The sequence below is a fragment of the Polyodon spathula genome, chromosome 6 (genome assembly GCF_017654505.1).
Source record: "Polyodon spathula isolate WHYD16114869_AA chromosome 6, ASM1765450v1, whole genome shotgun sequence".
Lineage (NCBI taxonomy): Eukaryota > Metazoa > Chordata > Actinopteri > Acipenseriformes > Polyodontidae > Polyodon > Polyodon spathula.
The window spans coordinates 42,496,946-42,517,944 of record NC_054539.1 but is presented as its reverse complement, the minus strand read 5'-3'; the positions used below and the strand labels follow the sequence as shown (position 1 = coordinate 42,517,944).

At 36.9% G+C, this 20,999-nt stretch overlaps 2 protein-coding genes across 6 annotated transcripts in view; both read right to left on the bottom strand.

Annotated features, from left to right (window-relative positions):
• The window catches only part of LOC121317203 (UDP-GalNAc:beta-1,3-N-acetylgalactosaminyltransferase 2-like), a 28,769-nt gene extending 23,636 nt beyond the window's left edge, over positions 1-5,133 (bottom strand). For 2 of the 3 annotated variants that reach the window (XM_041252882.1, XM_041252884.1), the window contains exons 1-3: positions 4,930-5,133; positions 2,359-2,400; positions 1,632-1,758 (exon numbers count right to left, since the gene is read on the bottom strand). In XM_041252882.1, coding sequence (XP_041108816.1) covers positions 1,632-1,758; positions 2,359-2,400; positions 4,930-5,035 — 275 coding nt within the window. In that variant the 5' untranslated portion in view covers positions 5,036-5,133. The remainder of the gene's footprint in view (positions 1-1,631; positions 1,759-2,358; positions 2,401-4,929) is intronic. The other variant, XM_041252883.1, reaches the window with a different exon arrangement.
• Positions 5,134-15,078: 9,945 nt separating this feature from the next.
• LOC121317202 (guanine nucleotide-binding protein G(I)/G(S)/G(O) subunit gamma-4) overlaps positions 15,079-20,999 on the bottom strand; it is a 59,690-nt gene continuing 53,769 nt past the window's right edge. For all 3 annotated transcript variants that reach the window (XM_041252881.1, XM_041252880.1, XM_041252879.1), the window contains one exon: positions 15,079-18,263. In XM_041252881.1, the coding sequence (XP_041108815.1) occupies positions 18,135-18,263 (129 nt within the window). In that variant the 3' untranslated portion in view covers positions 15,079-18,134. The remainder of the gene's footprint in view (positions 18,264-20,999) is intronic.

The following is a 20,999-nucleotide window of genomic DNA, read 5'->3' as shown; positions in this document are numbered from 1 at the left end:
AGGAAATATCCAGATATTATGAAATAAAATTAAAAAATAGGACGCTTATTATAAAAACTGCATTTAAGACCTATAAAAACCTACACAATGAATGCATGTGCATGGCAGGAAAATTAAGGATCACTAGCACCTGTATAGAAATGTAATCAAACATTATCAGATTTATGATCTGTAAAGCATGTATTTTAGAAAGGTAAATTGCAAGTAAAAATACAGAATGACTATTCTTTCAATAAAAGTACACAATATTTAACTTTATATTTTATTAAAAAAAAAAAAAAGTAGTGCAATAACCGTTTAGTATGGTTAGTGTGGATATTCTACGTGGTTTTATAACCATGTAGCCCACGTAACAAACTTTGTAATAAAACAAGCCTAATCTTCGCAATGACCGCAGATATCCTGAACCCCTTAAAATGTCTGCTCACTGAAAAATGAATTACTCAAAACATTTGCACAAAGTTGTCTGCTGACTGACAGCTGTGTGTGGTGATCCAATCACAAGCTGCTGTGTTTGTTTAATAATATTCTCATGTGCAAGTCGTCATTTTATCTGAAGTCTAGATTTGTATACATTATGATGAAAAAAAAACTTGTGGAATGTCAATAGACATACAAACAAATGCACAACATTTTGCAAAGGAAAAAAATCAAGTATTTTATTAATAAAGATTTTAATAGAAGGGATTAATTTGGATTTCTATTTAAAATAAAATTATTCAGGTGTATACAAAAAAGGACCAACATAGCCCACAATCATATTCAACTATTTCCCAAAATATTACAGGACGAACAACTCTTACAGTCTCCCATTTCTTCTAAATTGAGTTTTACAGACAACATTTCACAACGAATTACCAATGAGCTGATGGGAAATGTCTATTAAAACCATACATGGTACAACACTTTTAAACAACCAGTTAAAAAGAAATGATCAAGTAAACAAGTTACAATTGTAAACCCTTTCAAAAGCTGCAAAAGGTGATTAGGAAGTTTAAGATTTGGGCAGGAGACAAGTTTACCAAAAATGTTGTGTGGTTAACTTGACCCCTTTTTTCTTAAGAAAATTGTAAATCGCCAATTATTTCTTATTTTCTCCTCAATTTGGTAAGCCCAATTATTGTTTCTTCTATTTCAACCCAGCTCACCGCTGCCATCCCTGCGATGACTCAGGAGGGACAAAGATGAACATGTGCATCCTCTGAAACGTGTTCCGTCAGCCGTCCGCTTTTCACTCTGCAGGCCTGCTATGCAGCCACCTCAGAGATACAATGTCGGAGGACCACGCAGCTCTGGGCAACTTACAGGCGCCCGAACAGCCTACAGGGGTCGCTGGTGCGCAATGAGCCGAGGACACCCCTGGAACCGGCAACCTCCAGGCTATAGGGCACATGCTGCACTCCATGCAGAGCGCCTTTACCGGATGCGTCACTAGGGAGCCCCCAACTTGACCCTTTATCCTGCTGAACCAGGTAAGTGGCCATGAGCCACCAGTATCTGTGTGGATCCCTGAATCTGCTTCAGGACATGAGGAAAGCAGAGCAAGTGGTAAGAGGCCACTTAAAATAAGCTAAACATTTTGTTTGCAGTTGTGACATCCCAGAGTTTATGGTAAAATCCATTTTACAAACCGATGTTGCAACTCAGGATGCTGCTTCAGGTGCCCAAGCCAGGTATTCCTTATTGCGTTTCTGAGGTCATAGTTGTGACGAGCCGAAAGTACTCCCACGAGAACTTCACAAGACTGGATCTGTTGGTCTAAAACCCACACAAAATCATTACTGAACCTGCATTTCACAACACACAAACTCAACTAGGAAGAACTTACTTAGTTGAACATGAGGCATCCAACACAGTAAATAAAATCTTTGTGAACTTCTAGAAATTTCACACAAGTTACACTTTATTTAAACATAACAGACCTGCAAGGCTTTCAACTGAATGCTTATGATGTTGATGTCTTGGTACAGCTTGCTCTCTAAGGGTGCCCTTGAATCTCAAATGTTTTCTGGGCACAGAAATCTTACATAAATAGAGGCGTGCAAATCATATCGCCCGACTCCCTGGATAACAAGTTTTACCATTACACTGTCGGACAAGTACTTTTTTCTTCTTCTGTCACATCATTCTGTTGCTAGGAAAACTACTGTAGATTTCTAGGGAGTCACACACTGTCCTGAAAACTCAACTAAAGAAGTCTCCCACATACAAATGAAAATGAAAAAAAAAAATCTAACTGTAAACCTCAAAGCAAGAATATATAGACAGTACAACAAATACACATTGTTTTAATTCAAAAACCCAGTCACACACAGTAACAAATGTATTTAAATTAATGCAACACCACTATTACATTACCTTTGTTTACAGTAGGAGCCCAGTAAAGTTTGACCTCCAGCTCTAGGAAGAATATGTAACAATAAAAAATTACAAAAACCTTGAAACTATTTTATATGTAACAGTTCAGCAATTTAAAAAAAAAAAAAATTAAAAGCTACTTAATCTCGGACGGTTGGCTGTAGGTTTATAAAAACTACAGAATGAATTATTTTTAACATAACTTCACGCTGTGAGACCGACGGCCATTGAAATACCCACGAAACTACATTTCTGTTTATCCAATGGCCATATAGGAAACCAAAACATATTAAAACAACCGTCATCGCCATTCTTCTGGGGAATGTAGTTGAGAAACAAATACTTGAACCCTTCTGGTCCAGTGAACATTCTACCTGTTTGAGGTCTGACTGACATAACGTGACTTTCTGCTTGCGTAACAGGACAAATATCCACCGAAAGTATACCTGGGCGTGAAATAACCAACGGCATAGCAAAAATTGCTGCAATGCCTCAAATAAATGAAAAAAAAAATCATACGGCAAAAGTTGTCTGTAAGCCTGCCTGTCATTGCCGCCAGCACTAATCCACGAGAAATACATACTGTATTTTGGTTAATGAAGGACAGACAGAGGGAGGGACGTTGTTAGACAGTGCTCAATATGACCGCACAGGAATTCTCAATCACATGTGTTCACTGGCAGCGTCACAATGTGATTTTTGCATATGTGAGCACCATGTTTTGAGGTTTTTTTGTTTTTTTTTTCTGCCAAAGCCACCATGTTTGTACAGGTTTTATAACCACGGTTAGCAAACTACCTTTGTATTTTTTTTATTATAAATTGGATTTTTTTTTTTTTTTTTATACCATGTGATTTTTATAATGTAAAAGTGACCTATATTTTATGTTTGTAACAATTGCTGTGTGACTCATTCAGAAAACATTTTTGTTCGTTTGAATTCATTTCATAAACATAATAGGCTCTCTGTATTTCTTTTTTGCTGCTTTAATAATGAGTATGAAATGGCCTTGGTGCTTGGGTTGGATTTATGTGTTACCTTTTTGCCCCCTGAACTTCCTTGGTACCCCTGAATCTTCATGCTCAACGAAGGCAACATTGCCTTGACCTTCATAACCCTAACTTCATGCCCCGAGTATACTGGATTATACCTTTCTAAACAGCTGACAATCTGAAGAGAAAGTTTTCATTCATGAACTATACCCTACAATTATCTAGTTTGAATGTAAAAAATAAGTTATAAAATGTACTCAAATTAATTTCTTTAGAAATGTCGCCATAAGTGTAATTTAGTGACCTCCTACCTAAAATTGTAAAAAGTATCAATGGTAGCCACAACTCACAGGAAGTAGTATCTGAAAGAATTTTATAAATACTGCTTTTCATTTTACACCAAATTGTTTGTCAGCTGTGTAAAGTGAAGTAGTTTGCCATCAGATAGATGTGTCAACTCAACAAAATCTTCAGTCTATAAAAATAAATAATTATCTTTCAGGACAGAAAGAATTCTTTATGTAAAGCAATTCAGTATGCTCTCAGTTAATGATGCGCTTTAAAATCATGTTATACGGTAATCGAAAACCGAAACCTTCTCCAGTTGATTGTGTTCATTGTTTAAAAGCAAAATCATAAGTTATATTTTACTTGTGCGTGTTTTTTGTTGGACAGTAAGCAGGCAAACACATTTTTCTAGCATTTTGTCCCTTAGACAAGAAGTTCAAAAATTACACACCCATGAAATAAATCACGTATGCAGGTATTACTGGTTTAAATGTAATGTACATACAAAATGTGGTTAATTTGTGTTTGCAATTTTAGGAGTTGACATATGTAAAAAAAAAAAAAAAAAAAAAAAAAAAAAAAACACGCATATAAAATAAATGTAATTAAATAATAACAATTTAAAGCAGTTATCTACGTCTGAGGATCAGGACTTGGACAGAACACCTAAATTACCCTGACAACTGGCAATGTTTTCCAAGCTGGACCATCAATGTATTTACATACTGTGCGCTGTTGTTAAGAGTTTTAATTTGTAAACTTCATTTTCAAAGCCGGCGACTGTAGAAGAGGACATTTCACATTGCTACAATGTATTGGATTGAGGCCCTTGAGTCAATACCGTTGGTAAATCCAGGATCTAGTCAATAAGGTCAATGTCTCCTTGGGTTAAGATTTATAGGTACTGTGAAATTTGGCTAGAAGTGGAGTATGTTTACATGTCTTTAAAAATAGAAAGCACAATCGTTATAGCAGCACCCTAGTGGAATACTAACCAACATATGTTGAGAATTACACACATACACCAGAAAAAAAAAAAAAAAAAAAAAGAATATTTAATTAACTGAGTTACCCAGTTCCCAGAACAAGAGAATTATTGTTTTTGGTGACTCATTTTAAATTTAAACTAGCAGTTCTGCAGCACGGCAATGTGTAACAAGTTATACATATCTATTTCTTTATACAATATAGTTAAAGGTCAAGTTCTTCCCTTTGTTTAATTACAACTTACAGAGTGAACAAAATGAAAACCATCCCCACTTCTACATAAATAAAAAGTTCAGTACTGTACCTGTAGGCAGGAGGTCCAGAAACGAGGCGGTTTTGTTTATAACCATCAAGAGGTGCACCACTACCGCGACAACACACGGGCACAGCAGTAATGCTAAGCTTCGCATGGACAGTTTCCTTTGTAAAAATGCCACGTTTTAACGTATTGGCTTTATCACAAGCTACAATAAAGCAGACGTGACCACTGCACAACTCTATATCTGGAGACATGCTGAAATCTGCACGCCTGGTTGTGGGTTTTACGTTTGCTGTGGAACGTAACACCAATCAGAAACCAGGGTTGATTCGCAGAGTGTTACGGGATTTGTAGTCTTTTACTTTCTAAATTGTTGACAGTTTGGAAAAACAGGAAGGTAACTTACCATTATAATTTTATACTTTAAGTATCAATAATACTGGTAATCCCATATGATTATATTTAATATTTCAGATGTTACAGAACTTCACAATATAATTTAGATAAGCTGCAAGTAGGCTTCAGTAGTTCAGGTAAAAGGAAAGGACCATTTCTTAGGTCGTTTTTGTTTTAGTGTGACTAAATGTAAAGCTTTTGACAAGTACAGAAAAAAAAAAAAATACACCCTTTACAATATGTTGTGTGCCAAATGGGACCTTATTTTGTAGCAAGTGCAAAGGGAATTTTCAGAGAGGAAAAATACAGTATTTTAACTACTCCACAACTACAGTAATTTAGCTGCATCTTCCTACAACTGAATTGCTTCTTTCTACTTTCATGCAATCACAATTATTTTATTCCTCTCAGAAATGTGGGCATTTGCATTAAAATATGACGCGAAAATGATTGCACAGGGATGGAAATTCACCAATTTGAGATTTTACTACAAGCTTGATTAGCCACAGCTTAGCAACAAGCTCAGGTCTGTCTTATTAAATCAGGAATGAATCAAAATGCTATGCAACGGGAGCCTTTTTTTCCCCCGGTTGAAGTAGGACACATCTTTGATGTATCTCTTTAGTTTTAAAATTGGCTAGATTAGGACTCCAGTGAAAATAATTACATTCAGTTTGGTTTACCAAATGTATGTTGAAACGTGAACTTCATTAAATGTTAAATAATTTAACAGGACTTTAGAAACAGTGCTCAACCATCCACTTCACATGCTCAGTTTATTTATGCTGCTGAACATAGTCACATTGTCTATGCACACACAAGGCCTGTTCTGCTTCAAAAGACAAAATGCTTACAGTTTGTAAATGCCTAGGAACACCTATAGATTTAAAAGACTACCTAGAAATCATTTTCTGAGATACCTGTTAATATGTATAGAATAAATGCAATAGTAAAACTCCTCGGCCGCAAAATACATCCTGACATGAAAACTAACCATACGGAAGACCCATATATTTGTAATATTATAATAGCGCATGCAATCCAAAACGCTGGGGCTTCGCCTTTCTTTGGATGAGGCTTGCCTGCAGCAACACCAGTCCTGCGGGGCACTGAGCTCTTGCATGCATGGTGCAGGGAGGCGTGTGCAGGAACTGGAGCGTGCAGGGGCTGCAACAGTGGTCGTCAATGGACAGACAGTGGTGCAACTTTGCACCGGTGGTGACCCCTTGCCAAGGGATTAAGGGGACAGAGGGCTGCAGCTGGACAAAGACAAGGAACGGGACAGAGGGAGGTGTGATTGAATCTCCTCGCCTCCTCTATTCCTTCTTCACTCCGAATAGCTGGTACGCTACAATATATTGTTATACTGTTGGGGTCTAGTGGATATAAATAGTCTCCTGTGTTTATATTGTCAATTATGTATTTTCTGTCTTTTGTGTTGAAGACCTCCACCACTCCCTCCTGCTCAGAGGGAGGGTCTGTTAAAGTGTTATTTTTTGTTATATTTTTGGTGCCACTATTTGACTGGTAGTGGCACTGTTATAAAAGCCAGGAGCAGAAGTGTTCTGGGGCTCTCATCTGCCATATGGAGAAGGGAAACATACTGCTGGACTGTGCTGCCTTTGGAGTTGAGTACACAGAGGGCCCTAGTCACAGGGACAGGCCCTGCAGTGCTAACTGCAGCCTCTGTGTTTTTATTTTATTGTTAATAAACCACACTATTAATTTCATTTGAACTGGCTGAGTCCGTGTATCATCCCCTGCCACCACATAACGCAAGCCTTTGGTCTCCAGCAACCCTCTGAAGATCTGCGAGATTCATGCAGCGACCTGCCCTGGGTAAGACAGGAAATAAGCCAACTGAAATTGATGGGCAGGTGGTAATAATATAGAAATATATATTGAGTAGTTGTTCTGCATTTTACTCCGATATCTGAGCTCTGATATAAAATACATAATGAAAATAAAAAATATTCAAGATGCATTTTACTTTTGGAATTTCATAAAAGACTATTTTATTGTCATGCTGCCTCATTAAAAAGGTTTAATACTTAATTTTGGATTTATTTCTTTCAGTTTTGAGGCAACTTTAGTCGTTCATGAAAAACTGGCAGAAAACGGGCTGAAACGTTGAAACGTTGTTTTTAACTGAAATAAATAAAAATGGTAACATAAACATAAGAGCTGTCTGTGTTACATGCTGTCTGATCAGGACTTCATTAACACTGACAATGGGAGCTGCAGCCTGCTATGTAAAATAACATGCTGAGTTCATTGTAGTTATCAGCTGCATAGCTTAACCATTCAGCAGCATGAAGCAATAAACAAGTGAGAACACACATTGTTACTGTTTTAATATCACTTGTGTAATTTAATACACTCTTGGTGTGAGATGCATTAATAAACCCTCAAGCTATCACTCAGGGTTTATGGGGAATCACACCTTCGGTGTGTGTAAAATCACATGACACCTCCCATTTCTTGCAGATATGCAGCTGTAGGTAGTTTGAAGTGTTAGTTTTGCACTGACAATGCTTGTTTGCATTCAAATAGATTGGTATTAAAAAAATATAATGTGCTTGTTTTATTATTATTATTATTATTATTATTATTATTATTATTATTATTATTATTATTATTATTAATTTAGCAGACAGGTGACATAAAAAGAAAAAGACAGAGCTGACCCCAACATTTTGATGTTTGTTTTTATTAGAATTTGGTCCTTCCAAAAATATCAGAATCCCCCCAAAATTGGAACCCCCATTCTGAAAAAGTGAAATGCAAGCACTGATGGTACATTTTTTAAATTAAAATGAAAAACTATTAGGCTACAGTATAAATGTATGGAATTGTTTTATTAGCTATAACCCGGTATCCCATTTAAACATCTAAATAAATGTACCAGTAACAAGTAAATAACACAGCAGTTAACATTTTAGTCCAACATCTGATGCATGGGAACACTTTGGTGCAGTTAATTGAACCGTGATTTTGGCCAGCATGCTATAATAACTCATTTGGTTCCCAGAGGTCTACAGCTATTGTATTACGGCACCAGCAAATAACATTTGATTTGTGTAATAATCTTTCTGCTGCTTGTTGTTGCATAGTATATGTGTACTACTTGCATGTGCTGCAAATGTCTTGGTAGCTATTTGTATCCAAATATCCTGTGTCATTTATCATCTAGTAGATTGCTCCCAAAATAATTTTGCTGTTCTCAATTCCCCCTTTTTTTTTCCCCTTTCAAAAAACGGGACTTATTTTAAGACTGGAGGAAACACTTACAGTGATTCCCAACAGGTGGTTTAAAGAAATCATTTTTGTATATATTGCAATAATCACTGAGTTTTCTGCATGGCTATGCATGTTTACTAGTTTGTTTCTCTCTGCAATTCCTCACACTTCTGGGGAGTGGTCGAATGGTCTGAGTGATGAACCTTGATTCTAAAGCTCCTGTCTGAGTGGATTAGTCTGGAAACCTGAGGACGTGCTTTATTATAATTGGAGGAATAAAGAACTGTGAGTGATATAAAGGAACTAAGCTCTTCAGGCATAGGTTTAGTTAGTCACTGCCATCTGTATCGTGTACTAGCATTTCTTTCCGGTGGTAGTGTAAAGGAATAGAGCAATTATCCAGTTTATAAATCACCTAGGATTGCTGACAAAAATATCAAAGCAAAAGGTAGTGCACACCCCGATAATCCTCCAGCTCATCATCCGTGATCTGTAGATAAATTGTAGTTTTACAAAAAAAAAAAAAAAAAAAACAGAGACTAAATGATTTGGAAGCTTTTATTATGTTCCATTTCATTTTAGTATTCAGCAAAACAGTAACAAAGACCAATCAAAAAGGGAACCATTTTAAATGTGTGCCTCCACATATCTAAACAACTAGGCTTCTATAATGATATAGTGCAAAACCTAAGAAAATAGGCACAACAATACTTACAGTATATAATAAGGGTGTTATGAATTATTTACATGGGAATGAAATAGCATAATGAATGCTTCCTTTTTTCTAAATTAAATACATGCAAACAAAGATATATATATATATATATATATATATATATATATATATATATATATATATATATATATATATATATATATATATATACACACACAGCTCTGGAAAAAATTAAGAGACCACTGCAAAATTATCGGTTTCTCTGGTTTTAGGTCTATGTTTGGGTAAAGTGAACATTTTTGTTTTATTCTATAAACTACTGACAACATTGCTCCCAAATTCCAAATAAAAATTTAGAGCATTTATTTGCAGAAAATGACAACTGGTCAAAATAACAAAAAAGATGCAGTGTTGTCAGACCTCAAATAATGCAAAGAAAATAAGTTCAGATTCATTTTTAAACAACACAATACTAATGTTTTAACTTAGGAAGAGTTCAGAAATCAATATTTGGTGGAATAACCCTGATTTTCAATCACAGCTTTCATGCGTCTTGGCATGCTCTCCACCAGTCTTTCACATTGATGTTGGGTGATTTTATGCCACTCCTGGTGCAAAAATTCAAGCAGCTCAGCTTTGTTTGATGGCTTGTGATCATCCGTCTTCCTCTTGGTCAAATTCCTGAGGTTTTCAATGGGGTTCAGGTCTGGAGATTGGGCTGGCCATGACAGGGTCTTGATCTGGTGGTCCTCCATCCACACCTTGATTGACCTGGCTGTGTGGCATGGAGCATTGTCTTGCTGGAAAAACCAATCCTCAGAGTTGGGGAACATTGTCAGAGCAGAAGGAAGCAAGTTTTCTTCCAGGACAACCTTGTACTTGGCTTGATTCATGCCAAAGCTGCCCGATTCCAGCCTTGCTGAAGCACCCCCAGATCATCATCGATCCTCCACCACATTTCACAGTGGGTGCGAGACACTGTGGCTTGTAGGCCTCTCCAGGTCTCCGTCTAACCATTAGATGACCAGGTGTTGGGCAAAGCTGAAAATTGGACTCATCTGGGAGTGATTCAGCAAGGCTGGAATCGGGCAGATTTGTCTTTGTGAAGGGCGCATGAATCAAGTCAAGTACAAGGTTGTCCTGGAAGAAAACTTGCTTCCTTCTGCTCTGACAATGTTCCCCAACTCTGAGGATTGGTTTTTCCAGCAAGACAATGCTCCATGCCACACAGCCAGGTCAATCAAGGTGTGGATGGAGGACCACCAGATCAAGACCCTGTCATGGCCAGCCCAATCTCCAGACCTGAACCCCATTGAAAACCTCAGGAATTTGACCAAGAGGAAGACGGATGATCACAAGCCATCAAACAAAGCTGAGCTGCTTGAATTTTTGCACCAGGAGTGGCATAAAATCACCCAACATCAATGTGAAAGACTGGTGGAGAGCATGCCAAGACGCATGAAAGCTGTGATTGAAAATCAGGGTTATTCCACCAAATATTGATTTCTGAACTCTTCCTAAGTTAAAACATTAGTATTGTGTTGTTTAAAAATGAATCTGAACTTATTTTCTTTGCATTATTTGAGGTCTGACAACACTGCATCTTTTTTGTTATTTTGACCAGTTGTCATTTTCTGCAAATAAATGCTCTAAATGACAATATTTTTATTTGGAATTTCGCAGAAATGTTGTCAGTAGTTTATAGAATAAAACAAAAATGTTAATTTTACCCAAACACATACCTATAAATAGTAAAACCAGAACTGACTCATGCTGACTCAGAACAGGGCCCCAGGTACCCTGTATATTTCAAATTAGGTTTACTGGTATCCTTTTTTTGTTTTAGTTTTTGCAGCAACAAAGATTACCAGTGCTCACTTCTAAAAATCCTTTAAAATTAGAATGAGTATTTAAACTATTATCATTATTAATATGCAATATGGAACATGTTCTATTTGCTATGCAGAGAACAGGAGCTAATATATAAATAGAATCCTGCAAAATAACCACAATGGCATTATGACGACTTATGTAATTTAAAGGACATAGGGTTAATACGTTGATATAGTAAATCTTACCTAAATTTCCAGTTATGAAAGAACCACATATAACTTCTTGCTTTTTAGCAAGAAGTTCAATGAGAAAGTGTTGTTTTTAGTGTGCCCCACTGTGGTTGAAGAAATCATGGGAGTTACATGATCATGTGACTCACAGGAGGCAGAAGGCCTTATTCAGATAAGGAATGCGCAGCAGTGGCAGAGGTGATGCCATTTTATTATTAGAAAAAGATTTGATGGTGACATCCTTTTTGAAGCTTTGAGTTCGCTCATGAGCAAGCAGTATCATTGGTTAATTCTGTAATGGTCCTTTTTCTGTATACCCTAAGTCATGTGGTTACAGCATGTGACTGTCATGATTCCTACAACCAGAAATCATACATAAGACATGGTCCAAGCTGAGAACAACAACACAATGAAGATGTCTTTCAATACCAGGAACTTCAGACAGGTTTGGAAAATAGCACTGCAGTCAAGGTAAGATTTGATATCTATTAATTTTCTTAAGATGTTTCACTGTTTAGCAGTAATCTTGGGCTACGTTAACTAAAAATAAGGTAGTTTAGTTCCAAGCAGGGTTTGTGAAACCAGTCATAAGCTAATTGCAAAAGCCCTTCTTGGCAACCCTATTATGTAATCGTTTTCAAAACGTATTGTTATCCTATTCCCAATTTCGTATAATTACTCTTTTTTCATCATACCTTTTCAAATGTTGTCTCCTAATAACAGCAAATGTTATTTCTTTATAGTTGTTTTCTTTTTTTGTTTTATTTTAATGCATTTAGTGCTCATGACAGACGAGGGACAATGACACTAGAGATTCAAGTCCTTCCTTTGACCACCAGAACAGGTAAAAAGCAGACCACCACAATGCAAGCTACTCCACATGGCTCCAAAATGCCTTAACTGCTCTGGAGGGACCACCCTTTTAATAAGTGACACCTCTTTGTCTTTAAAAGACTACCAGCAAATGTGTTTTATTACACCCCTTAAAGAGTAAATAGTGGGGTTCCAAAATGTCTAGCATTATACATCTTCACGTCCTGACAACTTTTTACACATAACTTTCAAGTCTGTTTCAAAGCTCTTTCCAAAATGTCCTAAATCACAGCAAGAAGTGATTAAAAAAAAACCATAACAAGTTCTCTGGCTCTTCTGCTCTGTACCACATCATGGATCGTTATTGCTGTGTTACCTGTTTGACAATGTGGGCAATAATCCTCACACTGTCAATGCACTAGAGCAGACATTTTGAAAAGAGCTATGAAACAGACTGTAAAGTTATAAGTGTAACAAGTTGTCAGGATGTTAACAGAAAAATTACAGGTACATTATTTAAACAGTTGTAGCAACAGGTAGGGACATGTAATGCTGTATCTTTTGGAGGCCCACTACTTACTCTTTAACTATACTGTATCGATCAATAAGAAAACAAAGCACTTGAACTGAGCTCCACAGGACTGGAACTGAATTCTAGTGAGGTTGCCGTTTAAACATGGTCTTTTGGCATTTATATAACTGATGGTATCAGCACAGCGGAAGAAATGTAGTTATTTCATAAGATTTTCCAGTCTTAAACACGACCTCAATCAATTTAAATTACAGTATATTGTAATATTAGTTTAGTGGAATAATCAATCATCTGATTTAGAGGGAGGGCATTTGTAGATACATTGTGGTCTTAGAAACCATTACCCAGTGACAAGAATTTAGCCATTCACATTATTTTAACATTCCTCTGGGTTTAGTTGAAAACTTTACAGCTGTTTGCTAATTTTTGTCCTGTATCATTTTTGTATTCATTTTCCTTGCTCTTTGTGCTAATACTGAAGCTATTGCTCATGTAGATGTCTGGGCATTTTCAGAAATACACACCTATTGGTAGTGTAATAAAAAAGTGAAACCCTACCAGTAGGAAGCAGTTGAGGTGTCCATATACTGTATATTTAAAAAAATATACATCATGTAAACAAAATTAACAGTAGTCCTGTAAACACTGACAAAAAAGTGTCTATCCATTTTCCTGATAATTAAAACTAAAAGTCTTTGCCTCCCCCCTCAGAATATGCCACCTGTAGTGACATCAATTCATGCTCAAACTTACCATGAATGTAAGTTTGTGAACTCTGTTTGTGAACTTAGTTACTTTGGGTCTCAAATGTGCAGTAAATAATGCAGAAAACATTTTTAAAAAGGGTATCTGTTACTGTACTATAGGAACTTTACTTTCACATTGCTTTACACATCCTATGCCATTTTACTAGGAGACTGAAAATGTCCCACTTCTTCAACATCTTATTCCTGTCATTTACCAATCAACTGCATTACTGACCCCCCCGCCCAAAACACTGCTGAGGGGCAATGACCTACAGTAAGAATTGAAACAGACTTCCTAAAACATAGAAATGTTTCACCTATTAGCCTGTACTACCTTTTTATTATGTTTTTTAAAAATATAAAATAAATAAAAATATGTTTGATATAAAACATTTTTTTCTTACTTTCAAAATCATACACGTCAGAGATATATAGGTAATGGAAGTGCACGGCAAGTAAGATTTATTCAATTAGTTCATTAGCTATAATAACCACTTTAGTGGTCCATGATTAGTGTTAAACAGGGTCTGTGAAACTAGCTGTTTAAGCATGATTAAAATAGAAACAGTAGCAAAGATTTGTTTGTCTAAAAATGCTGAAAGGCATTTTAGGATATAAAATAAACCTGTAGTCAAAGTGCAGTGTCACAACATCAATCAGTTTGGTCTACAGACAGACAAGCAGGATAGAAATTAAATTCAGCATACATAAATCTAATAATTCATTTAATATTTTTTTTTGCTTTAGATCTCTAATGAGCTAAATACATAACAGACAGCGGAAGTTCCTGGCTGCATTAACGTATGTTGTTCTTGAGGAAGACTTTAAATAATTATATCCTGTTTGTTTCTGAACAGTATGCAATAGACAGTTAATGATGTAGAGTCCCTTGTATCATAAGCTAAAAAATATTAACTTGGTGTCTATAATATACTGTCGTCTTCCATACTTTAGCCTTCTGTGCACTTGGTTTTTTTAAGACACAGACCTTGTTGACCAGCTAGTTTGTTTACATTCCATATACAGTTTATTTGTAAGAAATGTATGTAATGTAATGTAAGAAAAACATCAGAAATACCACATTTAAACAAATGTGGTACTCCTTATACCCAATCGTGTTGCAGGGGGACAGGTCAATGGTTACACACTTTTCTGTCATACCGGATGTACTCTGAGGCATGACATGATTCCAAGAGCTTTGTTAGGGGTCAGTTAAAGTTCTGAGTTCTAAAAAGGCATCAGGATGTGGTCTATTTCATACCCATACCAAGTTGCTATTTTGACTCCCTAAGAAAGATGGCACATTAGTTTGACTAGCCTATCATCCGACGTTACCAAGAAGCACCTTTTGAGAGGAAGTGCAATAATGTCTGTCTCCTAGCAAATGTTATCGATAAACAAGAGGTCATGCCAGGATAGACATTTGAAAAGAACAGTGCATATAAAAATGTACCAGGAGCAAATGGGTGTGTTGGGATTTTCAAGGCATTCAGACTAGGGTCTATTTTAATCATCAAATCTGTGGCAAATCATGATATTTCTGCCCTAAAATATATAAACCTGATTTTTTGAGAACCTGATTGTCCAACATGTAGTGAGGTTAGTAAGTGTGACTATGAATCACCTCTTAGGGAAAACCTGACGTGGAGCAATATAGAGTTAAAGGGTTTCTGTGTTTCTATCCACTACTGTTAAGACCATTAAAAAAGACCCCACTACCTCTTTAAAAATGGTGTAGTTGTTTATTAACTTACTGGGGTTTTAACACGTGGCACAATAGAACTACATGCTGAATGATATTCTTTTTGCGCAACACACATTTCTGTGCAGTACACTTTACAAAACAAGATACAACTTTTAATTTGTTGTCAAAGCTGGAGCACCACACGTCGTTCCTCCTCTATCTAAAAATAGCTCTGCAACATATTGTAAACATATATTTCACTTCTACTTTGTAAAAATGTGTCATTTAAAAAAAACTAAAAACCAAACAATACAATTTAAAATTGTGCTTTTTTTTTTTTCAAGGAGTCAAGACTGTGACCTAATATACAAGATACATCTGTTTCACAGCACTTGATAAAACTAACATCATGCATTTTATAAGATCTACTATCTCTTCCTAAATGAACAGAAGCTGAGCGAAAGGGCATGCATGCGTGTGCCTAGCATGTGAGGAAGGAGTTTCACCCTGGGGTTTAAAGGCAAGCCATAGGGAAATGACATGGACTTACAGAGGGGACAATACATCAAGAGGGGACAATATATACAGAGGGGACAATATATCAAGAGTAAAGCTGGGATAGAATAAGCCTGCCAAACCAGTTACAGTATAGCCACAATCTTATTTTATGATAAACTTGTGTATTTCACTCCTGTGTGTTTCATTTTAGCTTTTTAGAATCTGACTCTTCCCATAAGCATGAGTGTGCTCAGCCAGCCTGGATATAACATTGCCTTTAGCTTTGTAGGGGAAAGTGGCAGTTCTGTTTGCAAGTGTGCTGCTGCACCATTTCAAGTTAAATAAGTTCTACCCACGCAGTCTACTGCATTCCAATAGTCAATGAGCGGCGTGCACAGGACAACTTGCAACTGTAGCCAGACAAATGGGACACTAATACCCTGAGCATCACATTACCATCAATTTTAACCTTGAACTATATGACTGAAGCGACTGAAAGCTTAACAGAGGCAGGAATATTAGTCTTGACTCAATTGATTCGGCGTAGGAGGCTAACTATAGGGCAGAGATGGGCGAGGTGCTAACTGGTAATTGGGAGAGTGGAACTGTGCTGGTTAATTGGGTGTATGGCTATTGGATGAGGCATTTGAGACCCAACCTTTTTATTCTGGGCAAACGTTCTACTGTAAGGGTAGTGATGTAAACATGGGGGGGTTGCGAAAACTAGAACACAAAGGTAGACAGATATATTTATTGTGGCTTCATTAAATGGTACAGCAATACAATGTTGAGAACCAACATTAAGGATTGACAGCTACCATGGGGTTCCATGAATGACCGCAAAGCCATTGCGAGTGTAGTCTGACTGGAAATTAGAATAAAAATGGCATGAAAAAATGAAAGTGAAAGTGTGTGTTCTGTAAAGAGCAAGGGTCAAGCACCGTGTCTAACTCCAGTTGTTGATTTAAGCAATTTACATTTCACATATTATTTTTTAGATCCTTAGGTTGAGTACAAATTTACCATCAAGTTTGAAAGTAATGTTGGACTGATTAAGCTCTGAAAGCAGCAAGTCTTCCTCCAGAACAGAGCAGAAGGAGCAGTGCACTGTACCTGCAAACCTCCTTGCCCACATGGCTCTACTAAAATAGAGCAAAATAAAACATGTTGAGGCCTAGCAACTAGCAAACTGAATATGGGCCAAGGGTATGGAATTAAGGACTCTTAAGATAAAGAGTACATAACTAGTAACCAAACTATAGTGAAAGTGGCAGTCAGTATTACAGTGCAACGTCAAGTAACCAGGCAAAATGGAGGAGGGGGTAGTTGATGGTTAGTTGATCTGGATAATGGCCCCACACCCTTAAAGTAACTGGGAAACAACTAAGACTGAACACATTGCAGGAGTGCCAAGCTGTGCTTGCTTTAGAAGCACAACACTGCCAGTTACAAACCATTTTAGCCTGCAAAGTCCACATTATTATATTCATAAATAAATGAATGCGTGTTTCAATGGGACCAGATATCAGTTACATTACTCTGTACTGTAACTTTAGAGATTTCAACTGTATTGTTGAAAAGATATTATTTTATTTTAATGCATCTTGTTACCACAATAATTATGCCAACTACCTGATGGTTATAAACACTGTTAGATTTCTATTGAAACGGGCCATGGAGTGATAGAAGTGCTAATACCTTGTTTCCAACTGAAACTCGTTTTGCGTTTAAAGTGTTTGCGTTTAAACCAAGAAAAAAACAATCTGAACTGGGACTAACCAAAATGAACATGGGTATAAACAACAAAACAAGAAAATCTTGGAGGTAGGTGAAATATTTTTAAACTCTAAAGGGAATTACTGTATACAAAAAAATATACACATGGATGCTTCAGTTGCAGATTGGACCGTACAATGTAGATGGTACCAGTAGAATTCTCTGTTTGATACTGGAACAAGATGAGATTTTTAGATGGAAACGTGGCATTAATACTTCTGTCCTAACTGTATGTTCTTCAGACTAGCCCACGTAGGGTTACACTCAATTTTGCAAAGATTAGTCATATCCTATGTTGGCAGATTAAGAAAAATAAATACATTTTAGAAATCTATTGCTTGCAATCTGGTTTCCTTATGCAGTTGGTTTTAATATTAAAATGTTTGACAAATTAGAAGAGAAAGAGTACTTTCTCTAATGAGAAATGCTAATACTAATGAGATGAATAATTATATCCCATTTAACCAAGATCATTTATGTAGCAACATCAATAAAATAAAAAGAATACTGACAACTGTCCCATGGCAACACTTTTCTTCTTCCTGAAGCCCTAAAAGCTAATCGCTTAAAAAGTTTTTCAATTATTATTATTTTTTTAGGCAATGAGCAATACTGTTCTCTAATAATAAGCATAACAAACCTAAACGAAACACAGACAATCAAATGACACCAGTTATTGGACTTCAGCGCCCCCTGCAGCTACCAAACTGCAACTGCTGTTATAAGGAAGCAGAATTTGAAGCTTTTTGCTGCTCATCATCAACTTCATCATGGTTGTTGTAATCAGGACTGATCCCACTGTGCAGTGGTGGTATCGACACGGGTCTCACAGGATGGTGCAGAAGAATTTCTTCTCCCGGAAGGGGTTTTCAGAGGCTGGCACTGGGCAGATAAGCGGGTCCTCCCTTATATGAGCGTCACAGTATGCCATCAAATCAGCAGCAGCCTTGGACACCTGAAATGACAAAAACAACAAGAATTCTTTAAAAACTAAATATACTTATGTAAAAAGATAAGTGCAACTGGATGGACAGACTCCTGAACGTATAGACGGCTCCGTATATCTCCACACTCAGATATTCTCAATAACCTGCGTTTCTCAATAAGCAGTTCTCTGGATTTAAGACACCATGTAAGTGTGACTTGATACATTATATAAGGTTTTACAATCAAACTCCGTAAAGAATGGCAAACCTCTGCTGGCAGAGCAGTACTACTATTTGTATTGGAAAGGAAAGCTGATGACTGTAGTCATTGCCCAGCCTGGAAATCTGTTATTTTTGTAAGTTTTGCTTTTTGTCTTTCTTTGTGTTTAAATTGCTTTGTTTTGGCCCTTGTGCCCTTTCATTTTTGTGTTTATTTATAATAAAATAGTTATTTTTTTGAACTGCAGTCTGTCTCTGGGCCTCTTTCCACTCGCCAGCCTGCCACAAGGCCTATTGGTGCTTTTATACACATGACGCTGACTGGGTAAACCAATCTTACCCCGAGGTGAGAAAGCTTAAAGGCGGTCAAAGTTAATACCTTTTGTAACTGATTAATTTACATGCAAATCTGCTTGAGATAATAATGAAATAAAGACTATTGTATATGATGAGATACAGTATGGTGCTTCACAATTCCAAACTAACATCACAAAACTACCACACAACACAGAGGCCCAGAACTGAATGCTAGGCATTTTATGGTCAGGATTAAGGTTGTCTCACAGAAATGAACATTTAAAATTAAACTAAAAAAGATACAACTCGAGGGTTAAATTTCAGAGCTCCTACATTCTCCATAGTTGTTTCTTTGTAGTTCTGTTACATAGCTGTTTTTACAAAAAAAAAAAAAAAAAATGGTGCAAACTTAACAGTGATACGTAAGTGCTTTGTAAATATGCCCCAAAAAAGCTCTGATTTGTTGACGACATACCCAATGGCATCCAAACACATTTCAATGGAATCTAATTCCCTCAGCTGCCTATTACATTTACTGTACAATTAGTATACACAGAACTTGCTTGTATTTGTTATCAGATTTTTAATTGGGTTTGAAATGCATTGTAATCAAAATCTTCAGAATCCACTCTGACAGTCTGCTGTGCAGAACATATTTGCCACTTAGACAAACATATGGGGCAGTTAGGGATTCCTTCATGGTAATGGAACGGTTAAATTAATATTCCAGTAGATGACTGTGCTGGTTGACATTGTTGAACAGTATGAATGTACATGGATAAACACATGTATCATAAGAGGTAAATTCAGTGTTAAATGTTCCAAACAGTCACATCCAAGGTTCTGTTAGCCCAAAGATAGCAACCTGTTTTCAAAATCCAACACACTACACCCACAGAGGAACTCAACGATAGGCTGTTTTTGCCTGGCACGCTTTCCTGAGATGAGGAAAGCCTGCCTGCTGGGTAACCAAATGAGTGCAATTAAGCAGACAGCCATCCCCGCAGCCAGACAGCGCTGTAACCTTTGAAAATATTACTGGGTCGGTGTTTTCCTTGATAACAAATGGTGCATAGAACATTAGAGGGCCTGTATAAATCAATTAGAAAAAAAGAACAGTAAGCCAACTATAAAAATATATTGACTTAACCAAAATACAAATTCTTGTTTAATGTTTCTTTCAAAGCTACATATTTGAGACCTATAAAGGAAATGAAAGTTCACAGCAGCTATGGTTTCTATTATTTTGTTAACTACAGTCAATTTAATTGATGCCTGAATTACACTGAAGCCACTTTATCAGTTTATTCAGGGTTGAAAAATCTTTTAAAGACCTGTTGTTTTAAAGGGATACTTTAATAAGACCAGTAGATCCCAATGTGTCTGAAATGGTTTGTCACTGTGGTGAGAATCAAGCTGCAGTGAATGCAGTAACTGCACACAGAAGATGGAATTCCCCTATAAAAAGTTTCCTAAAGTAAAAGAATAGCAAAGTGCAATAAAGAATAGGTAAGCATTTTAAGCACAGAACAAATAAAAACTAAAACGATAGCAAACTATGGTAAATGCATACTGTAACCATAGGAAAAGCAGGGGAAAACTGCAAAATGAATGTGCAAATTTACTAGACAACTAGACAAACAGAAGAACACTGCTCACGGGTCTCTTAAAAGAAACACGTCTTAGCAAACATTTACAATATTTTCATTCAGGTTATTGAAGCTCTGTTGGCACGACTTATTTTCAGATGGTCTTGCACTTCCTAAACCTTTTTACCTGGAGACTGAAACTGTGCCCAGGACTTTAATACATTGTTACCTGTCTGTGACAGAGAGTGAATGAATCCTAGTCAACAATCTCCCTCCCGACCTGAGGGCGCTGTATAACAGGAACAGTGTGCCCCAGACTGGATGGTTTGGCAGTTCATTCCAGGGTCAGTTGGAAGTCGGCCATCCAGAAAGGGGGCGGAGTCACAATACCAGAAGTCATCGCCTTAATGCGGTTGGGGATGTGTCAGTCATGGATTGGAGGAGACATGATTGCACTCACTACTGAAGGGGGCGCGACTGAAGGGATGTGGCGAAGCAATCTGTTCCTTTGTTATGGTTATGAAAGGACCGGTAAAGGATTACTGTGTAACAAACAAAAACCGTGAGTTTTTGTGTGTTGCTTTGCCTGTCTATGTAACTGTTATATTTGTCATTATAGAAGGATAAACTCTGGGAGCTGTAGCTAAACAGCCAGCAATT